Source organism: Myotis lucifugus, unplaced genomic scaffold (genome assembly GCF_000147115.1).
Source record: "Myotis lucifugus unplaced genomic scaffold, Myoluc2.0 scaffold_127, whole genome shotgun sequence".
Taxonomy (NCBI): domain Eukaryota; kingdom Metazoa; phylum Chordata; class Mammalia; order Chiroptera; family Vespertilionidae; genus Myotis; species Myotis lucifugus.
In genome coordinates, this window is record NW_005871175.1 from 3,048,973 (window position 1) to 3,073,340 (window position 24,368).

The 24,368-nt window shown below is 36.8% G+C and overlaps 1 protein-coding gene across 7 annotated transcripts in view; it reads right to left on the reverse strand.

Moving 5' to 3' along the window:
- Positions 1–24,368, reverse strand: part of FIP1L1 (factor interacting with PAPOLA and CPSF1) — an 88,700-nt gene that overhangs the window by 12,557 nt on the left and 51,775 nt on the right. For 4 of the 7 annotated variants that reach the window (XM_006093969.3, XM_006093966.3, XM_006093970.3 and 1 more), the window contains 3 exons: positions 14,600–14,626; positions 12,542–12,596; positions 9,960–10,015 (listed from right to left, as the gene is read on the reverse strand). In XM_006093969.3, the coding sequence (XP_006094031.1) occupies positions 9,960–10,015; positions 12,542–12,596; positions 14,600–14,626 (138 nt within the window). The remainder of the gene's footprint in view (positions 1–9,959; positions 10,016–12,541; positions 12,597–14,599; positions 14,627–24,368) is intronic. The other 3 variants (XM_006093968.3, XM_014460204.2, XM_014460203.1) reach the window with 1 other exon arrangement.

Here is a 24,368-nt window from a genome sequence, read left to right on the forward strand (position 1 = left end):
GGGACTTGGGGCCACGCCCCTTTTACACACAGAGCAGGGCGAATCCAGGGGTTGGGCGCTGCACCCTGTCACACTCAAGGGCAGGGCCAATGGGAAGTTATGCTCTACCCTATCACACACAGAGCAAGGCCGTGGAGGGGGGTTGGGGCGCCACCTCTATCACCCACAGAGCAGGGCCGATCAGGGGGTTGGGGCGCGCCACTGTCACACTCGGGGCAGGGCCAATGGAGAGGTTATGGCTCTACCCTGTCACACACAGAGCAAGGGTCCCGTGGGGGGAGGGGGGGGGCGTTGGGGCGCCGCACCCTGTCACACACAGAGCAGGGCCGATCAGGGGGTTCGTGCGCTGCACCCTGTCAAACACAGAGGCGCAGGGCAATCAGGGGATTGGGGAGCTCCGCCTATCAGGCACAGAGCAGGGCAGATAGGGAGGTTGTGGCCCCGCCCCCTGTCACACACAGAGCCACAGGGCGATCAGGGGGTTTGGGCGCTGCCCCCTGTCACGCTGATCCCAGTGCCGGGAGCCTCGCTGCTCCGCTGATCCCGGTGCCGGGAGGCATATTACCCTTTTACTTTATAGAATAGAGGCCTGGTGCATGGGTAGGGGCTGGCTGGTTTGCCCTGAAGGGTGTCCTGGATCAGGGTGGGGGTCCCCACTGGGGTGCCTGGCCAGTCTGGGTGAGGGGCTGAGGGCTGTTTTCTGGAAGCGAGTGACTGAAGCTTCCAACCGCTCCTTGTTTTCTTTTTTTTTTTTTTTATTCTGGGCCAGCTTTAGCTCTGAGGCCTCGCTGCTGAAAACATCGATACAATGTTGCTAAAGCCCGGCTGAATGAAAGCTGGTTTCTGGGGGTTTGTTTAGCTTCTTATTTGCAACATAGTACATAGTTTCTTAGAGTTGCAGCTCAGAAGCCGGCAGCGCAGGCGGGGAACGTTGGAGTCTGCCTTCACTGCAGCAAGCAAGCCTCATGTTCGCTTCCAGCTGCCTGGCTGCCGGCCGCCATCTTGGCTGACAGTTAATTTGCATATACTCACTGATTAGCCAATGAAAAGGGTAGCGGTCGTATGCTAATTACCATGTTTCTCTTTTATTAGTGTAGATGTTTACTTTGAATTTATATTAGTTCACACAAACACCCATCCATGCTTTTGTTCCAGCCCTCTGGTCCAGTTTAAGAACCCATTGTGGCCCTCGAGTCAAAAAGTTTGCCCACCCCTGGTATAGACCATTCTAATACTACACAAACTTCCAGAGAATAGGCAAAAAAGACCATTCTCTAACTTATCCCATGTGGCTTGTATAACCTCAATACCAAAACCAGTTAAGGATAGTACAAATAAAGGAAAATCACAGGCCAATCTTAAATATAAACTTAGAGGTCAAAATCCTAGACAAATCAGTATTTTTTGAAGTAATTAATCATGACGAAGTTAGATGTCAGCAAATAAATAGTGCCTAATATTAGAAAAATATTATAAATCTGCCACAATAATAGACTAAAGAAGAACAGTATAATCATCTCAGAAAGCAGCTGATAAAAATCAATATTCATATAGTTCAAAAGCACTTGGAAAATTAGAAGGAATTTTCCATAATATGATGTAGGCTTCTATAAAAAACCTAACACTAAAGTAGTAAAAATTATAAAAGTGTAAAAAAAGAAAAAAAAAGATGTAAGACAAGAACTCCACTTTCAATACGTTATATGGAGGTCTTAGAACATAAGATAAAGGGGTAGGGGAGCACAAAATTATTACCTGCTGATATTATTGTCTGAAGAGACTTGACAAATTATAGTGAGAGTTCAACAGGTAAATGGCTACATGATCAATATATGTATCTTTTTTATTTATGTATACATCTGTATTTACATAGAAATATACATAAATAAAACAAAAACCGATTCTATTTCTAAATATAGGTAAACAGAACACGCAGTTCAAATGAATATATCATTTTCAACAACAAAAGCTTAGGTGTCTATCACTAAATCTAATTGAAGAAATGCAAGTGTATAGAGATAATTATATAACTGAAACACATTAAAAAACATCTCTTTAAATGAAGAGTGAGGCCTTGTTCATAGGTGAAATCATGATGTAAGGCATGAATTCCACACAAACTGATCTAGAGCATCAACTGAACTCCAATACTATGGTATAAGAGCAAGGACTCCAGAGCCAGGCTGCATGGTTTCAAATCGTGACTCTGCCACTTACTGTGTAAAGTGGGAAAATTACTTAATCTGGCTGTTCTTCAACTTCCACCTTCATAAAGTGAAAATAATAACAGTATGCCTACTTTGTAAGGCTGTTAGGATTACATTGGTTAACAATGTTTGTCATATAATAAGCATAATATATTTGCCAGTTATTAATCAAAATTTCAACAGCTTTTCATGAAACTTGTAAAACTGATTCTAAAATGAATATGCAAGAGCAATGGCTCAAGAATACTTCTGAAGCTGAATAAGCTACATTCTGCTAAATGAGATAGCAAAGCTACTATAAAATTTATATGTAAGATAGTGTAGCATTATTAGCACAAGATAGTAGTTAAATAAACCAAATGAATAGTCTAGAAAGCAAATAAACAGATTCAAGCATACATGGAAACTGGATACATGAATGGAGATGACACTATAGATCCCTCAGGAAGGATAGACTTATTCAACAAATAGCACTCGGACAATTAAACTTTTACTCCATAACATAAGCAAAAATTAATTTTCTAGATGGGTTAAGGATGTACACATAAAAAACAAAATTTGAAAACTTTTAAGGGAGCTCTAGCCGGTATTGCTTAGTGGGTAAAGCATCAGCCTGCAAAGAGTCTTGAGTTCAATTCCTGGTCAAGGGCATGGTACCTCGGTTGCAGGTTCAATCCCCAGCCCCAGTCAGGAGCATGTATGGGAGGCAACCAATCAGAGTGTTTCTCTCAAGGTGATGAAGGTGATGTTTCTCTATCTCCCTCCCCGCCCCACCTCTAAAAAAAACACAGGAAAAATATCCCCAGGTAAGGATTAAAAAAAAACAAACCCAAAAAAAACTTTGGGGGGAAACTAAGTATAGGGAAATATTTTTTTTAATATACTCAAGGTTGAGAAAGTCAAGATACAAATATGAACCCACAATTAAAATGTAGTATGACTTTACATAGTTGATGAAGTATATGACAATTTTAATATATTTGCCATTGGAATGTTCTCCTTTGAGTGGCTTATTATAATTATCTCTACAATACACATTGTTCACACAGTCATAATAATGTAAATAACGTTATTGTTTAGTTTTTAGAATAAAAAACTTGCCAGGGCACAGATAATTTTGGTTGCAGGACAGAATATAAATGTTGTAAGTAGGAGTACAGTTGGCCAAAGCTGGAAAGCAGGGAGGGAGGAAGAGGTAAAGGCTTAGAAAGATGAACAGTTGTGATTGATGGTATAATAAAAAGAGGGTAGGTATACAAATAAAAAAAGAAAGAAAAATAATGTTAAAATTTCCCTGGTGGGGAAAAGGAGATAGTAATTAAACAAGATACACGTTTATCATAGTAGAAAGATTAACACATGACATCTGAAGTTATATAAATAAGAAATAGGTGATAATATTATGTAGAAATGCCATGCAGACTATAAGAACTAAAAACCATTAAAAGTGCTTATGTTCTTCCATATTCCTTCAAAAAAATTAAACTAGGTCTTATTTTATAAGTACAATCTCCATTCCAAAGCTTTGTTTGACAAGATAAAGAAAACTCCTAACTTTCTTGTATTTAATTTTTACAATGTTTTAATCATTATTGCTTTAAAAATCCTTTATTTTAAAAAAAAGTCTCAGAGAAGAGTTGGGGGTAGTAAACAGTGGGCAGAAAATGCCTGCTTCAGAGATTAAAATTTTGCATATATTACTTTGAGAAAAAGTAAAATCCTATATAATAAAAGCGTAGCATGCAAATTTTCCCCTCGACTGTGATTTCATCCAGAGTTTGGCGGGGCCAGCCAGGGGAAGGGAGGGAGGCCCCAGCCAGCAGCTGGCAGCTGCTAGGGATCCTATCAAGCACGGATTTCATGCACTGGGCCTCTAATGTTTAATAAGCATTTTTTAAAATGAAATCTTCCACAAAGAAACTATGCATGTAATCTCAAGAATAAAGTCTTTTTCTTTCTGATATGAGCTATTCCTCATGTTCACTTACATTGCAAAACATACACAAGAAATTTAGTCACAAAGCACAAAATGACAAGCACTATAAGAGGTAAAAATTTTAATTAATTTAATCGGTAATGCTTATCAAGTACTTACATATTACAGGTACTGTGCTCAGCACTTTATGTTCAAACTTCATTTTGCAGATGAGGAAAATGATCTATGTTATTTAACTTATCCAAAGTTACTAAGATAAGATGGACTCAGGACTCAAACCTAGGCTAACTGCAGGGCCTATTTTTAACAATTATGCTAACACTCCCTAACAGTGTAGAAAAGGGAAGGAACTTGGAGCTTGTTGGAGATGGTAGGGATAATCATAAATAAAACAGCTAATATTTGAATGTTTATTAAATGGCAGGACTAAGGTGCTTTAATGTATTCTCAGTGAATTTCATCTTATGGGAAAATTTTGCTCTCCATTTAATGGTTGAATACCTACAAAAGACATATAAACAAAGATTTCAACCCAATGAGTATGACTTCCTGAGAACTCATTTAAAAAAAAAAAAGAAAAAAAGGTGGTATAATCAGTGAAACAAGTCAGTCAACAGAAAGACTACTGTTTTGTTGTTGTTGTTAATCCTCACCAGAAGATATTTTTTCCACTGATTTTCAGAGAGAGTGGAAGAGAGGGGGAGAGACAGAGACAGAGACACATCGATTGGTTACCTCCCTCATGCACCCAAACTGGGGCCAGGAATGGAGCCTACAACCCAGGTATGCGTCCTTGACCGGAATGAAACCCAAGACCCTTGGTCTGCAAATCGACACTGTATACACTGAGCCAAATCAGCCAGGGCAACAGAAAGACTACTTTTTGATATGAATGAATGGCATATGTGGCTTTGAACAAGGTGGGTCTGAAGGACAGTACAACCCTCTGATACAGATATTTAAAAGGTAACTATAAGTATATTATATTTATAGCAAACCCATCACCAAGACTTATAAATTCTACTGTATAAAACTTTCAACTATTCAATTTCCTCCATTCCCCAATGGTACTACCTAAAAAAAGGACACCATAATTTCTTCCCAAGGATACAGTTGTGTACCACTTAATGACAGAGATACGTTCTATAAAATATATTATTAGGCAATTTCCTTGTACAAACATCAGAGTGTACTTACACAAATTTAGATGGTACAGCCTACTATACACCTAGGCTATCTGGTATAACCTACTGATCCTATGCTACAAACCTGTACAGCAAGCATGTCAAACTCGCAGGCCACAGGCCATATGCAGCCCACAACGAATATTTTTGCGACCCAGCCAATATAACGGTATGTAAGAAATATCTTAATAAAAATTTCGTAACTTAATTTTTATAATATCCTATTATACCTAATCCTATCTAATAAAAGAGAAACATGCAAATTGACCATACCCCCGAACGCTTCCCATTGGCTAATCAGCAGGATATGCAAATTAACTGCCAACCAAGATGGCGGCCGGCAGCCAGGCAGCTGAAGCGAACAGAAGGCTTGCTTGCTCCAGTGATGGAGGAAGCCAAGGTTCCCCGCCTGCCGCCGCCCAGCTCTGAGCTCCAGATGCAACAATGTTGCAATTATAGAAGCTAAACAAGCTCCAGAAACCTGCTTTCAGCCGGCAGCGGGCTCAGAGCTTAGAGCGGCAGTGATGGCAACAGAGTTTCAATTATAGAAGCTAAAGAAAGCCCAGATATCTGCTTTCAGCAGCCTAGGCCTCAAGCTGGAGCCGGCCTCAGAGCTAAAGCCGGCGCTCAGCTCCAATGACAGCCATAGAAAGTAAATAAATCCCAGAATAAAAATTTAAAAAAAGAAAAAAAGGACAGGCTGGGAGCTTCAGTCACCCACCAGCCTGAAAACGGCCCTCAGCCCCTCATCCAGACTGGCCAGGCACCCCAGTGGGGACCCCCACCCTAAAGGGGGTGCGGGCAGCTTAAAAACAGCCATCAGCCCGTCATCCAGGCTGGCCAGGCACCCAAGCGGGACCCCCACCCTGATCTGGGACACCCTTCAGGGCAAACCAGCCGGTCCCCACCTGTGCACCAGGCCTCTATCCTATACTACAGGCAGGGCGGGACAGTGCGAGCTGCCATCCGGGCCCCATGTGCAGTCCTGGGCAGCGGGGCATAAGCCCCGCCCCCAGCCGGGACCCCTATGTGCCACCTGAGCCCCCAGCCGGGACCCCGGTGCCGCCTAAGCCCTGCACTACTAAGCCCCGCCCCCAGCCGGGACCCTATGACTATTGGAGAGCAGGAAAGTGCCGCTGGGCCCTGGGTTGCTGTGGTGAACCGGCCATCAGTAAGTAGAACAGTGCGGCCTGTAGGCAGCCCCCAGCTGCGCCTGATCAGGGAGCAGGAAAGCCCGGCCTGAGGGCAGCCCCAAGCTGGGCCTGATCCAGGAGCAGGAAAGCCCGGCCTGTGGCCAGCCCCCAGCTGGGCCTGCTCCCCCGTCGCCATGGCGATCCTGTAGCAGGAAAGCCCGGCTTGCAAGCAGCACCCCCATCCTGGCCATAGCTCAAGGGAGAGTACAACATGCAGTGGAAGCCAGGAGCCTGCGAGATCAACACAGAGGGGCTCCTGCTCCAAGCCTCCATGGTGTGGCTGGGGCAGGCCCCCAGCAGACACACACACACACACACACACACACACACACACACACACGGCAACTGCTTCGAGCCTACGTGGCGCATCCACTGAGGGCTCCCGGACTCGCAGACACACACACACACACACACACACACACACACACACACGATGCCTGCTCCAAGCCTCTGCTGCCAGGCTGTGGCCATCAGTAGGACATCCACTGAGGGCTCCCGGACTGTGAGAGGGGCAGGCTGGGCTGAGGGAACCCCCACCCCCCAGTGCATGAATTTCGTGCACCGGGCCTCTAGTTATTAATAACAAACTACAATGTTTGCTAATGACTGATTACTATAATCGTGTTGCATTCATTTCCCTTACACGCAGGCGCACCATTTCTCTCCACTAATACCAACAGCAAATATTTTAGCAGCTGATTGCCACATCATTAGTCTTCTACTGACTTGTTTGGCCTGCACAACAGGAAATATTTTGCTTTTGGAGAACAAGAAAAATAGGTTTATTTGTGTTACACTTATTAATTTGTGCAATTATTCAGTGTCTGGTAAGTTAATGTTCAAGAAAAAATATTAACTTTATTAAAATGTTCTATTATTTTAACAATTACTCATTTATATTTCAGCCCTTTGTATTCATCATGTCTCTATTGAAATAAACCTATGTTTCTATGAAAAAGGAAGCTTTTGTTTTCTTGCAGCCTACATAAACTTAAACCTTGTTTATCTGGCTCAGGTTAGCCTTTGAGTATGACATGCTTACTGTACAGCATGTTACTGTACAAAACAATACAAGATTACATCAAGCACAAGAGAAAATTAAGCAATCAAGAGATGCAATAAACATGAGGTGTATGAGGCTGGCATAACATGGCATATTGTATTATAGCAAACTTTTTTATAAGTAGAAAGAGCACACTGTAAAAATAATAATAAAAAGTATAGTATATTAAATACATTAACTAGTAACATAATGCTTTATTATCAAATATCATGTACTGTACATAACTGTATGTGCTATACTTTTATACGACTGGCAACACAGTAGGTGCACTTACAATAGCATCACCAGAAACATGTAATGCATTACAACAGCTATGATGTGACTAGGTGATGGGAATATTTTAGCTCCATTATAATCTTACTAGAGGCCGATGCACGAAATTCATGCAAGGGCCTTGGCTCCGGTCCCTGCCTCCTCTACCGTGACCCCCACCTGCTTCGGCTTATGTCCAGAAGGAAGGACATCTGGAAGGATGTCCGGAAGGACCTCTGGTCTAATTAGCATATTATGCTTTTATTATTATAGACTAGAGACCCAGTGCACAAAATTTGTGCACGGGAGGGGGTGGTCTCTCAGCCCAGCCTGCACCCTTTCCAATCTGGGAACCCTTGGGGGATGTCCAACTGACGGTTTAGGCCTGATCCCGCAACTGGCAGTTGGACAACCTTCTCACAATCTGGGACTGCTGGCTCCTAACCACTCGCCTGCCTGATCACCCCTAACTGCCTCTGCCTGTCTGCCTGATCGCCCCTAACCACCTCTGCCTGCCTGCCTGATCACCCCTAACCACCTCTGCCTGTCGGCCTGATCGCCTCCCAACCGCTCTCCTGCCGGCCTGATCGCCCCAACTGCCCGCCCCTGCCTGTCTGATCGCCCCCAACTGCCCTCCCCTGCTGGCCTGATCATCCCCTAACTGCTTGCTCCCTCATACCGACCTGATCTCACCCCTAACTGCTTGCTCCCCCGCGCCAGCCTGATCTCACCCCTAACTGATTGCTCCTCTGCTGGCCTGATCGCCCCTAACCGCCTCTGCCTCGGCCCCCACCACCATGGCTTTGTCCAGAAGGTCTAATTAGCATATTAACCTTTTCTTAGTATAGATGGGATACAGTCATATATATAGTCTGGTCCATCACTGACAGAAGTGTCCTTATGCAGCACATGACTGTACTCAAACAGCTTCTTGTTCTCCCAATCAAGCAAGCATCTCAGCAATTCTACCACCCACAATTTCCTCATAATAGGTGGCCAAAATGGACCTTTTCCAATGTAAATCTAGCCATTTCACAGCTCACCATAATACTAAACTGCTCCTCACAGCTCTCTGAATCAGGCTAAAACCATACAGCAGGACTACAAGGCCCTGCATGTTCTTTTCTCATCTTCAGGCATTCACCATGCATTCTTTACACTCTAGCCACACCACACTTCTTTCAGTTCATAAAAGAAGCCCACCAGCACGGCCGGTGTGGCTCAGCAGTTGAGTGTCGACCCATGAACCAGGTCACTGTTTGACTGCTGGTCAGGGTGCATGACCGGGTTTCAGGCTTGATCCCCAGTGGGGGGTGAAGGGGGGTATGCAGGAGGCAGCCGATTAATGGTTTTCTCTCATCATTGATGTTTCTAGCTCGCTCTCCCTCTCCCTTCCTCTCTCTGAAATCAATAAAAACATTAAAAAAAAAAAAAAAGCCTACTACATTCTCACCACCACGTCTTTGAACATGCTTTGAATCCAAGTTACATCATCTATAGCTCCACCCCTCTAGAGTGGAAGACCCCTTGCACTATGTTCCCATGACACCCTCTTCTATCACCTGGTATTTCCTCACTAGCCTATAAATTTGATAAGGGCAAACTTATGTCTATGTCTAGTTTACTGTATCTCTAAAACCTAGTACAATGCACAGCACTTTTAAAAGTGCAATCAGCTCTTGGAATGAATAAAGTTGTTAAGAGTGAACATGATTGAGGACCTAGCCAGATAATCTAGAAGAAAAGATGAACCACTGATGGGGAAATATCAGAACAAGGCTAGTGGGATACTATGAGTCAAAAACCAGAAAAATTTTGGACAATGAAGACAGACAATTTGGTAAAAAAAAACAACAACCCTAAATCCTTTTAGGAAACGACATGGTATAAATATCCCAGTTGTGTCACCATTAATTAATTTTAAAAAGTATAGTCAATAAAGAAAAAAAAATTATTCTGTTAAGAAACCATAAATATATATAAGGCTTACTTACTCCTTTAGTTAATATTTTTAATTGTTCTGTAAAGTAGTATTTTAAACCATGGAAGAATGGTTTTATTGCTATAAAAATATTTTAAGTCCTTCACTGATTCAAATTGAATGTGGTAACTATAAACACTTACCATTGCCATAAGGAAAAGCACGTGCAGAACGACTATCATAACCAGAGGAATGTCCACTGTTGAAGAAAAAATGTATTTTTATGTGTTGAAATAAGTTCTAAATTTTAATAGTTTGGTACAAAACATAAACGCAGAATATGACTTCTTTAACAACAATAAGCTTTAATTCTATAATTTAAATTTTAATAGCAAAAACACAGGATTTTTAACCTCCAAATATCTTAAACCTAAAACCCAGTTGTAAAGAAAAATATAGCTTACTAGTATAACATGAATAATCCAATGAATTCATCTTAACTCACAAGATAACAGAAACTTTGAGGCTAACATTATTTAAAATTTAGTCTTAAGCCCTAGCTGGTTTGGCTCAGTGGATAGAGGGTGAGACTGCGGACTGAAAGGTCCTGAGTTCGATTCCAGTCAAGGGCACATGCCTGGGTTGTGGGCTTGATCCCCAGGGGGCATGCAGAAGGCAGCCAATCAATTATTCTCTCTCATCATTGATGTTTCTATTTCTCTCTCCCTCTCCCTTCCTCTCTGAAATCAATAAAAATATATACTCCCTCTGTCCCATAATAATAGTAGCAAGTGAATATTTAAACGGGAATTATTGGCGAATGCAGCTGTAAGTTATGTTGTAGCACAAAATTGCGAAGCCTTCAATCAAAATCAATGTTTCATGACATCTGTCATTTGTTTTGACACATCTTTCAATTTTTAGGTTAATCTAATTATTATGAATTATAACTATTTTTCTAATTTCATCCGCTGATTGAAATCAATTGTTTTATTTCAGTTGAATATCAACCCATTGTAAAAGTAAGATGAAAAAAAGAGAGTTTTCAAGCAAAGATCAAGTTGCGATTGTCCAGTTCTTGATGCATCAAAAGAAAAAGGAAAAGTTGCAGAAAGGTGCAATTACGTTAGCTGCAAAACAATTTAAGTGCAACAGAATGACCATATCAAGAATTTGGAAATGTGCTTCCGAAAATAATTGTCAAGGAGAATCTTATGCTAATGTTGATTCTTTAAAAAACAAAACTGTGGACGTAAATGCAAAGATTATGGAGAAAAACTTGAAAAACTTAGACATATTCCTCTTAGCAGAAGAGGCATCATATTAGCCTTTGATAATATTTCTCCCGAAATACTGGATAATATGTTTCTGTCACATCAACAAGTTATGCTGGAAGCAATGAAGAACGATGGCTCCAATAATTTTAAGCTCACGCACATAGGGAAAGCAAAGCTTCGCAGCCAAGGATCCTACCTACAAGTTTAAAATGCAGTAACGAAATTATTGAAAAATCCAGAAACTATCTGAACACTCAAAGTAAAAATTAGGAGCACTATTTTTAATTTATTGTTTAATTTAATCTAGTTTTTTGATAATAAATCTTGCGTTCTATATTTATTTTCTTTTGCTACTATTATTATGGGACAAATTACATTCATCAACTGGTACTATTATTATGGAACAGAGGGAGTACTTTTTAAAAATTTAGTCTTAAAAAAGTTGGACCAATTGTTATCAATTAGAAATTCAGCTCCACTGACAGGATCAACAAATAATACTTAACATTTTGATTGAGAAAACAAATATATATTTAAGGACTTACTAATAAAATTAAATCTCTATGTTCTCACAAGTCACACTTCACTGAGTTTTATCATTTTCTTTGAAAATCATATGCATGGTTTTGATGCTATTGATATAATATGGTTCTCACAATTTTTGTCTTCTTATATCATTTAAATCACTTTTTCAGAAATATACTAATTTTGTAGAGTTTATTTGCCAAGTAAGCAGAAATAATTATAGCCACCATTAGTGATTTCTATCTATCAAGAATTATGTTGATGCTTTAAATTCACTAGCTGTTTTAATCTTCACAATTCTATCAATCCCACTTGGTAAAAGAAGAAACTAAGTCTCAAAGAGTAGTCATAAACTTTGCCTAGCAACACAAAGCTGGTAAATTATGAAGGCAAAATGTGAACCAGTTCTTTTTTATTCCAAAGCCTCTGTTGTTAAACACCATATTGCCATCCATGAGGTAAATATTTAGTACAGCATTCTAACTAACAGAAATCATAAATGCAGAGTATAAAAATAAGGCTTTTCCTATGCAGAATAGATCAAATCTTCCATTGTGGAAGCTGAGTTGCAGCAGGGTAGCAAGGAATAAGGCAGCTTTTCTTTATTATGGTTCCTGATAATAGTTGTCCTTACCTAATCCTAAAACAGACATGCTTTATTCATGATTACCAGTCATCTTTTTGTATTTTCCACAAAATTGACTATAGTCAATTTTTAAAAATCAATTTCGGAGTTTCTTTAATCAGTGTGTCATAAATCAAGGGAAGGTATTTCAAAATACTATCATTTAGTTTTCTTTGTGTTTTGTTATTGGTCCAAAGTCTTATATCAAAATAGCTAACATAGATCTAGACTTACTCACTAAAAGGCAGGTACTACTATTTATAAAATTAAATCTTTGAAAGTATTACCAAAATATGTATGATTCTTCTGTCAAAAGCCTATCAATGATAAAAATTTTACAGTATACACAATTATTTACCTTTCTATTGTTGGTATAAGAGATGGAGGTGGAGCACCTGGTGGAGGAGGAAAACCTGAAACATTCAATCATAAGAAAAAAAAGTTAAGAGAATATATATTTAATGGCAAGAGAGAAACAAAGTTGCTACATATCACTAAATTTTTCTAGGGACATAACATGCTTCTCTATGTTATAATGGACAGAAAAAAATGGAGCTTAAACTTATAAACAGGTATTAGAGTAATAAAACTTTAAATGAACAGTCTTGTCTAATACATAGAGCACAAATTGGGAGTCAGGACACTCGGTCTTATTTTCAGCACCACACACAGCCCATTTTGTGAGTATGAGAAAGTTAATTTCAATGCCTTACCTTTTCCATATATAAAACAGTAGTGTTGCCACCAGATATATTATACTTGAAATATTTTAGTAGAAAAGCAAATAAAATAACATTTACCTCTTTTTAAAATTTTTTTGAGTTTTAGTTGTGTAGAAATTTCCTTAAAATGTATAATATATAAATAAAATCTTACCAGTAAATATAATAACTGCTTAAGGCTGAGAATATCCATCATAAAATATGTTTTAATAGCACAACCCTAAAAACTATTTTACAAAGAAAGGCACATAATTATAGTTTTGCATTAGTCTGGAAAGAAAATAATTTGCACCTTGATATTATGAGGTCTGCATTCTCAATAATTCACAATACCTAAAGGTAATACCATGGAATGTGGCTAAATGGGACCTTAAACAGTTAATCTATTCTACACTTTCCAATTCAAATAGGCAAAAAGAATCCCAACAAAGACTTTAAGATTCTACAACTTATGATACCAATTGCTTCCTAGTTTTAATAACAACTGTCACTACTGGGAAATGCATTAAAGTATATTATTTAAATTTCTCACACTGCAATACATATGCTATCTTGAATGAGGACAAGAAACAATCCATTGTCATATTCCCTAAAACCTTCTACATACTAAAAACATTTCCACTAGACCTCCTTTTTAATATTCTAAGTAAAAATGAATCCCAGTTCTCTTAACCCTTCTCAAAAGTCCAATTAAATCAGTTTTGGCCCTTTTACAAGCTGTTTCAAATTCACCATGCTCATCTTCCCTGTATCCAGTTTTGGGATTTATAAATCCTCTACTGAACATCTTAGAAGTATACAGTTTAGGAATTATCACATTAGTACTCAAGAGTCCATAATCCTGCTTTACACAGTTTTAAAATCACATTTCTTTTTAAACTAAAAAGACACACCAATGATTCCTTTATAACGTTTCCTGGTAAGTCTTTTTCAGCCACATTCATAGACAATCAATGACTATCTCACATCTAAATATGTATACTCACCTATGCTATCTAAACTCCACTGTTTCTGTTTATCAAGGTCATTTTGATTTTAGACCCGCCCTTCCAAGAACTGTCACTTCTCATTCTCTTTATGCTCCTTGGCTTTTAATGCTGAACTAAGTTAACACACTTGCTGCCACATTTGTATCACACTACCAAAAAACCCTAAATTTTTTTTTTAAATAACACTGGGCCACATATAACTATTGATCATACCATTATAACAATGAACAATTTAACCACTCAGAGAACAACCTTCTGTCCAGTTATCAATCTACCTAATAGTGTGGGTCAGAACATATATTCTCATAATATTGAGTTATGCCAGCAGGGTGGAAAAAAATCAGAAACCATAATTAAGTCAAGATAAATGATCTTTCTTGTCTCTTGCACTTTATCATATAAAGAATTCCTTGGTATTTTAAATAAAAATTTTATTTTTTTATCCTATACTCAGTTTTCTTCAACCAATTGACATGGTGAGAATTTTCTCAGAATCTCTATTTCTACAGAGATGGGTAAGACAGGTATAAGAAAACTATCTTAATCAAAACTGGAATGAAGCAAAGGCAGAGCTGAAAATAGGACCTTGAAATCCCAATAGCCTATTCCATATTCTAATCGTATCAACACTGTCCCTCCTGTAACTATAGGCTTGAAATTTCATGTTTATTAACAATGATGGAGAAAACATGGAAAAAGTTTTACCTGGAGGTGGTACAGTTATTGGAATACCTAAAAAACAAGTGATGAAATTTAATATAGTAATTGGATTTTATAATCTGTAATGTATTTATGCCATCACCAAAAAACACCTTTGAAATAAAACCCCTCGCCTCATTATCCTGGCTTATTCACTCAAGAGAAGCATTCTGTTTTCTTGCAGAGGACCAACAATTCGAGTACAACATCTGACTTCCTAATGAAAAACCCAGTCTAACAACTTGATAACAGGTTTCCCCCACAAGTTGTAATCACAAAGTTAGACACCAGTTAAAAAAGAGCACACAAATATCCAACTCTATGAAAATAACACTAAGTTCGATCATCAACATCTGATCTTGTTATTTTAACATTTTAATAGGGAAATTGATCAATGGGCTCTTTAATACTGTATATACTGCAAGGTAACTCTGAAGATGATGAGTATTCACTTAGTAAAGCTTTGTGGGACATTCAAGTGATGATCTGTATTGTTTTCACTGTTGTTGAAAGGAGGGGGGAAGGTTATTTCCCTTGATTTGTGGGAGTAGAGAAAGGGGGATAGCCAATTCATATATATATACACCCACAGGGCATGTTAATGTAGACAATTTACTTCTGCAGGAGTCAGAAAATATTAATTTGAGTGACTCTCATTCATTTGCATACATTACTGTATTAACTTTAAGAAATTTTCAACTATGTACAGACATTCTAAGTTTATCCTAGTCAAATGTGCCCTTAAATTCTAACGTAAAACTTATGCGGCATGCACACTGTAACTACTTTTTGTTTGAAGAAAAATAGCATTACTAAGTAGGAAAATAGAAAAAAAATATTTCATAAAAATTTTATACTATAAGTAACTTCAACAGAGCCAAAACGGTTTACTAAATCCTATCTTAACTGTATCAAAATTAGTCCAAAGAGGGAAAATAATTATTTCATTAACTGAATGCATGGGGAAAAATAATGAAAACAGAATCACTTTCAAATGTTTTCTTGTCAATGGAAAATCTGCTAATAATTTATTTTAAAATTTTCTCTAAGTTTTATCAGAATAGGTTTATATAAAAAGATCTTAAGGCAGCAAGTAGCCTTAAAATGGAGAATGACCACCTGATTTAACCACCATGAAATAAAGGGTATGATAAACTTATAAAACCAACAGAACTGAAAAAGATATGTAAAGCAGCTATCATCTTTCAAAAATCATTATGCCTCCATAAGTCTACATAAACTGATCTACACTTAATGGCTATTCTCATCCATCCCTATGGTTATCTTGCTGCTTTCTAAATTACTAAGCTAAAAGAATCCAGCAAACAATACAAGCCAGCAGAATCCCAAACACCTAACTGAATGGAAAAAGTAAGAAAGGCAGAGCATATTCAATATTCTTAATATCCACTAATACCTGATTTTTAGAACAGTATAGGTTTTTGTCTAGCACTATTGAACTTCACTATGTAACCTAATTTTTACATTTAAACACCTGACTATATTCTTGGATGTATAAGACAAAGAACTATATCAAATTCAGCAATCCACTCTGTAATCTTAACAACTTTACCTAAATGAACACATGAGCAGAATGTATCATTTCAGCTAATGCTCACATTCACTACAGCTAACTAAAATGTGAATTTATGCAAAATAACCAAGAAATTACTAATCAGCCCTCTCAAAATTTAGTCCTCAAAGATATTTAAGTTGTCAAACTTTCACAAAACAGTGATAAAAGACATATAATCAAATTGTTAAGTATAGTCTGCTTTTAATTTGAATCTTACTACAATAGTATCATAGCACAGACTTTTTTTTAAAAATCAACTGGAAGGAATTAAGGACACAAAGAAAAATCATGCTGTCTATATAGATGCCTTTCCAATCAGTATCTGCACCTCAAAAAGTTGGCATGACAGCTAGAAAGGGACCTTTTTACGAGGCCTCTATTCTACCTAAGATATTTCAATGCAGCTCTTTATTGGTAAATGTTCACTGAAACATAACTATAAAGTTGAGTAAACACTATACAATCAATTCTTTGACAATTATCAAATGTATTTTCAATGCAACTAAGAAAGTTTAACATGCGATATTATGTTAGGCCAACATAATCCTCATCTACAAATCGCTCTTTAGCATTTGACTTTTGTTAACCAAAGAGAAATAGTGTAAGGAGAGAAAAATTTAACCTCAAAATCCCATGCTCTCCCTCAACACTCCCACCTTATTGACCAACACATGTGCTGCCTAGCCAACAGAATTGAAATACACAAGGCAAGCACTGTGTTTCTTTTCTGTATCCTTTATCTGTAAAATGAGTAGGAGAAAATGTTTATTTTCCTGGAAATAAACGTTTTATAACCGTTTTATAACGGTAATAAAAGATTTCTAGTACTGGCCAAAAGCTTTTAAAAAAGTAGTATCCAAATTCTAAGGACCTGAACAGATTAGTAGTTTTGGAACTTCAGCAACCATAAGAACCTCCTGGAGTTTGTTAAAACAACAGCTTGCCGAGTCTCTCCCCAAAATTCAGAAGTCTGGAGTGGAGCCAGAGAATTTGCATTCCTAACAAAGGGGAGATGATGATGTCGCTGACCAAAAACCATACTGTGAGAAACACTGGATTATATTCTAAACTTCTCATTTGCACTACTGAATACTTCAATATTCAATACAGGCAAAATAAATTCCATTCCAAATTTTTATGAAATGAACAAAGTGTATGACACTTTGAAGTAAAACAGTACAGCTGTATGACAGCCTATCTATCTGCAACCTCAAAAGAAAAAGGAGAGAATTTAATTTTTCTGGTATGTAACACACACTCTTAAATGTAAAGTGTGCGTGTAGGGGGACCTGAAATCCTGCTTGGGTGACTGAAAAACTAAAGCAAAGAAATACAAAGACAGCATACCTGCAAAACATACTAAAATAATTTTTTAAAATTCTCACAAAATTAAGAGGCTTCACATTCAACAATAGCAGGAAAAAACTAATAAAAAATATCTATGAACTCATTCTCAATGTTGCTCATGATTATTTTGTACTATAGGCCCGGTGCACGAATTCGTGCATGGGTGGGATCCCTAGGCCTGACTGGAGATCAGGGCCAATCAGGGCCAATCTGATCGGGGACTGCCAGCCAGGGGGGAGGGACAGGGTGAGGGAGGTCAGCCGCCAGCCCCGAGGAGGGAGCTGGCCCTCGGCCGCCCTAGGAAAGGGGCCATGTCCACTGCCACCCACCATAGGTTCCCCATCCCAGCCCAGGGCCCAAAGTCCCCGGCAGGGTCAGGAGAGGAGGCGAGGTCGCCAGGCCAGGCGCAGAAGGAATGGTCGCCAGATGCCACCCACGGAGGTTGGCTGTGGGAGCGCACTGACCACCAAGGGGCAGTTCCTGCGTTGAGCGTCTGTCCCCTGGTGGTCAGTGCGCATCATAGCAACTGGTCGAATGGTCGTTCCAGTCGTTTGGTCATAATGGTCACTAAGGCTTTTATATATATAGATTTGGTCATAATGGTCTCTTAGGCATATATATATATATATATATATATATATATATATATATATATTTATTTATATATATATATATAAATAAATAAAACTAAGGCAAGAGTTACGGGACATGGCTTCCAATGATCCCTGTGCCTACTGGTATTTATGTCTTTTATACCTGTGATGTTTATATCCTCCCCTTGAGTCCTGGTTGGATACAATAACTTGTTTCTAACAAAATACAGCAAAAATAAGGGGATGTCACTTCCATGATTACATTTCAAAAGACAGTGACTTCCATTTTGCTGGTATCCTCTAATGACTTCTGGGCATTCATGCTTTGATGAAACAAGCTGCCATATTGGAGAGAAAATAAATCTTTTCAACAAAGAGGTTAGTGAGCTTGGAGATGAATCCTTTCTCAATCAAGCCTATCAAATGACCATCTCAAAGTCTGTAAGAGACCTTGAAGAGAGGACCCAGCTAAGCTGTCCCTGCATTCCTAACACCAAAAAGGCTGTTCAATAATAAATATATCATTATTTTAAGCCACTACGTTCTGGAGTAATTTATTATGCAGCAATAGCTAACCAATAAATATAATAACTACCTATCATTTCTCTATTAAGTTCAAATTTAAAAAAAAAACGGCATGGCTGAATTATGTGATAGGTTCTCACTGGTAACTTCAAATTTCTAGTTCCTATTTCTCAGATAATTTCCAAATTTCAACAGCACTATTATGTTACAAATAAAAAACCTGATTACTTCCCTTAAGTCTCAAATGATTTCTACTTCAAATTCATCAAGCTCATACATAAATCTCTACATAGAAATTGAGTATAAAGTCAAGATTTATAAAATCATTAAATATCACCTTCCATACATGCTTTTTTCTATGTACCAGTATTCTTAAAATGATATACACACATATATCATCTATCATTTACTCTTTTTAAAACAAGTATAGGATATAGAATACTGTAAAACTATTTTTTAATAATTAAGGTGAAACAATTAATTGTAAGATACAAACAATGGAAATAATTTTAAAGAAAAAAAATGTGTTAAAAGGTGCTATGGTTATAAAACTTAGAGTAACAAAGTTACCAGAATACTTTACACCTAAGAGGTAAATAAGGTGATTTATGCTAACTATAAATGAAATGAACTGTTTAATCCTTATTAAGATCTCTTAATCTCCCAGTTTATAAAATAATCTACAGGCTACAAAAAATTAAAATTCTGTTAAACAAAAACGTCTCTGATAGAAACTTCAATATTTTTACAAAAAATCTTGTAAAGGAACTGATCTCTATTAGCTCATATATAATCACAAAATGATTGGAAGAATCAAACAAATAAGAGGCAAATATTAAATTAAATTATATAAAATGCAGCATCTGTTATTAAAATAAAACAATTATAAAGGCAGCATCCATGGACAAAGAAGACATTTTTAGAAGACATCCTAAATATCACCATTCAGAAGAAGCTTTTAATTCTATTAAACTTACATTTAAGTTAATTTTTAATTGTGCCAGAATATACTACTTATTATAGGTAATTAGCATTAGTCCCTATTTTCAGTATATTAAAAACACAACAGACTGTTAAGTTTCTTTAACATAGAAAAACAAAACATAAGAGAAAATGAGTATAGCTCTCGAAAACTTCAAAGAATTCTTTTTGCCAAGTACTTCTGTAAAAGACATTGTTGAAATGCTTACATTTTTGGCAAATAGCATCAATTAATAAGCAGATTTGCTGTGTAAAACCAAAAACCTTCATGGAACTATAACAGCTTAATTAATGTTATATCCATGAAATAGCTTATTAATTAAAGGGACAAAACTGTACTTCCTCAAAGGTGCTAATAATATTCATCCAATATAGGCCAATCTTCTGCCAAAGCAGCAGTTCTCAAAGCGTAACCTGGAGATTCCTGGGGGTCGCTAAGTCCCTTCAAGGAATTTGGAAGGCCAAAACTACTTTCATAAAAATACTAAGATAACATTTGCCATTTTCACCCTCATTCTCTTACAGGTGTACAATGACATTTTCCAGAGGCTATGTGACATGTGAAATCACAATAGATTCAATGCTGGAACAAACAGGAGAATCCAGTTTTCTATTAAGCCACACAGTAAAGAGACTGCAAAAGTATAAAACAATGCCACTATTCACACTAAATATTTTTTGTTGTTCTGGAAAAATAATTACTTTTCAAGAAAATATATTCTTAATATTAATACATAATAGGTATATTCTATTTTTAAAAATAAATATTTTAAGTATAATATTTTCATTCCTCAGTTAATATCTAATACAAAAAATAGATAAAAGCTCTTTGGGGTCTGCAGTAATTTTTAAAAATGTAAAGGAGTCTGTGACCACAAGGACTGAGAGTCACTGTGCTACATACTGCTAACAGAAAAATAATCTAAAGACCTGGTAGGCCTTGGTAGAAATGCAGAAGACTCCAGGTGTAAGCTGCTTTTCTTCCAAATCCCATGTGTCATCACTAACCCCAGATTAAGATATTTAAGGAATAAACAAGATTTTCAAGTTCATAACAATTGAAGTACTAGACAAGTAATAAAAGACACTGAATACTTAATTCCTTGTAAAATGCAGAAGCTTATACATATTGAAATCTAGGTAAATAGCTAAACCTTTTATCTGGCTTTAAGAGCAGGGATGACTTGTCTGGGGTCCAGACTATTGGGCTACATTTCAGTTAAACAAATAGCCTTCTTCAATGTAGAATTCTACTCCTGAGCTAGATTTCAACCGTTCCCAAGACATACAAAACCACAGTCACATGAGCCTTAATACTGACTGATGTAACAAGAAATGAATTATACCATATATGCCTTGTGTCAATAAACTCCATTATTAAAAAATGAAGATAAAAAATGACACTAAAATAAGTTAACATTTAAAGGCCTACATTAAAAGTCTACCATTAAATGTAATAGGTTGAACATAGTTATTAAAAGTATGTTTATAATCATTAAGTTTATTTTAAAAACAAGTAAGCCAGACAAACAAATACTGAATGATTCCACTTATATGAGGTACCTAGAATAGGCAAATTCATAAGAAAGAAAGAAAAAAAAGAGGCACCCAGGGGCTGGTTGGGGTAAGCAGGAAGGGGTTTTTGTTTAATGAGTACATAGTTTTTGTTATAGATGATGAAAAAGTTTTAAGTGCAGATCCTAGTGATGGTTACACAACGTTGTGAATGTATTTAATGTCACTGAATTATACATTTACAAAATGGTTAAAATCATAAATAGTTTGTTATATATATTTTACCACAATCAAAAAAATAAAAATCAACTACTCGGTAACATCAAGCCTTCCAATTTTACAAATTTTCTTGTAATAAACGAGTATTTCAGAACTAGTTTATTCAGTAAACAGACTTCTTAACACAAATCAGGCAAATAGGAATCTTCAGTGTACTGGAATTTTAAAAAAAATTCTGATTCCTATTCTTCACAACCTTCCTTACCCACAGATATGTATATATGCATGTACTTCAACATCAAGGAAATACTTAAAAAGAAAGAAAAGGCTTTTAAGACATTTTATTGGGATGAGTACACATAATTCAATAATATAGTCTTCTTGACACAGGTAATGATTCACTTCAACATTGTTAATAAAATAGGCTTTCAAGCTAAATTGCCTGGATTAGAATTCTGGTTCTGCTACTTTTATAGCTATTACTTAAACAACTTGAGCCCCAGAGTTTCCTTATCTGTAAACTTAGAATATTTATTTCAGATGCTATCAAGAATAAAATTGAGTTAATACAAGAAGTATGTTCAAAACAATGTTTTCAATAATAAGCATTCAATAAGTATTAGCTATTATTTGTATTATTACTCAACCAATGCATGAAATCACACTAACACAATAGATCTGGTTCACTAGAAAATGAAAATAGATTTTCTGAAAATTAAGGAAGATCTTGAATAATCATTTTGTTTTCAAGCTGTTAATATGGCAACAAGAAACCAGATTAAATATTTTCCCTTTTAAAAATTCCAAAAGTCTCAACATTAATTTAGGAACACATGTCCCTTAAATGTTTATTCTGCTCTCTAATACAAAGTTTCTTCTACTTTTCATACTAATCTATTGTGGCCAGAAATACTTTGTTCTCTCTGTTTCTAAGGTTTCATGTATGTTTGTAGATGTGTGTTTGAGGAGAAGAGGAGGCAACATACCTCTCCTCTCCTGTTAACTATCTGACAGTAAATGTTCCTTGAATGAGCACTGTCTACCACACCTCTTCATTGCTAAGGAGTACTATCTACTTATGCTATGAAACAACTATAGAGTTGACTACAAATTTTATCCTCCAAAATAGGGCACTTGTGAGTGAATAATAATCATTCAAGGATAAAAGGTATAAAGTAGGATTATCCTAGGCAAATCTATTTATGAAAGAACTGGTTAACACCCAAAACTATGGGCTGAATATATCATTACTTATTTGTCCCATCATATATAGGACTATAGTTTTAAAAACTTATGCATTTGAAAGCTAACAAAGGCAAAATTAAAATATGTTTAAATTCTCAAAAGAATTTTTTTTTCCTTTTAGTATTTCTCAGCTAAGCACAAAGAAAACCTAGGGTTTCTACTAGAAAAATAGAGCTTACCTATTAAGGCAGCGGTTCTCAACCTGTGGGTCGCGACCCCTTTGGGGGTCGAACGACCCTTTCACAGGGGTCGCCTAAGACCATCGGAAAACACATATATAATTACATATTGTTTTTGTGATTAATCACTATGCTTTAATTATGTTCAATTTGTAACAATGAAATTGGGGGTCACCACAACATGAGGAATTGTATTAAAGAGTCGCGGCACTAGGAAGGTTGAGAACCACTGTATTAAGGCAATGCTTACAAAGGACTCCTGAGCCACAGAGCTTTCTTTCATTAGCTGCATATGATTGTTTTTTGTTTTGCTTTGTTTTTAGAGAAACATTGATGAGAGAGAAACATTAATTGGCTGTACGTCCTCTACTGGGGATCCAGCCCACAACCTGGACATGTGTCCTAACCAATAATTTAATTGGTTACTTCTTGGTACATGGGACGATGTTCAACCACTGAGCCATACCTGTCAGGCTAGTTGCATATGGTTCTTAAGGTGATATAAATGACGGCAAAGTCAACAGAGCATACTGTAATCATGTGGTTCTTTGGTAAATGATGTCAAAATGTGTCTTTAATCAAAACCTACATTCAGCTGGTATGTATCTATGCAGCTATAGTGTTATTTAAAGCCAGTGGCCATTCTGATTGGTAAGTGCCTGTGTGACTGTGCCAACTATAAATCTGAAAATCCCCATGTTACAGTTGCATAAATATATTTGAACTCAATTAGCTAATATATTTGGAAAATTTCAAATACACACAAGACATCTGTGATTAGCACTGTGGGGAAACATACTCTCTTCAACAGCTCACAAAAATGAGAGGTATTTCAGTTAGCCTCCACTTACAAATATTTGGTTTTTTGTATGAATTGGTATCTTCTCCCACCTCAATCTAGCAAATATACCACAGTTAGGTATTGCTTAAACCAGTATCAGAATTTATCTATATTTGTATTTCTAGGTATTTAAAATATGAAAAGCATGTACTTGAAAATTAACATGAAATACATAGTTTATGTAACAAAAATAATCTATTACAGAATTCCACAGATAATGTGAACATTAAAAGATTTATCCTTTAAAAAGATTATATTGCAAAAAATGGGGGTAAGGTATCATTATGAAAAAGCCTACTTTCAGATAATGCCAGTGCCTATCAGCAATATCTCCCAGAGCTACTAAATATTCTTATACCAATGAGATATTTATTTTTTCATCATTAATACATATCACCACTCTCTCACCTTAACAGCTAGTACTGAACTATATAAAATGGGATATACTATTTAGCTAGTAAATAAGAAAATCCTTCTAAAGTTAGTACCTAGTAAAGTTTAAATACAATTATAAAGAAATCTAGCATAACGAATATATATATATATATTAATCATCTTTTAGTCTCATTAAATCAAATGTTCAAAATTAACTATTTGTACATTTTATCTTTTTCAGAGGACAAAGAATGATTTAATGTAATCAAATCATTTATGAATCATTAAGTCATCACCTTTTTATTTAGTTCTCACCATATTAAAGACACAAGAATCGTGGGTCCAATCACAATTTCTGGCTTATGTTTCACAACAAAAA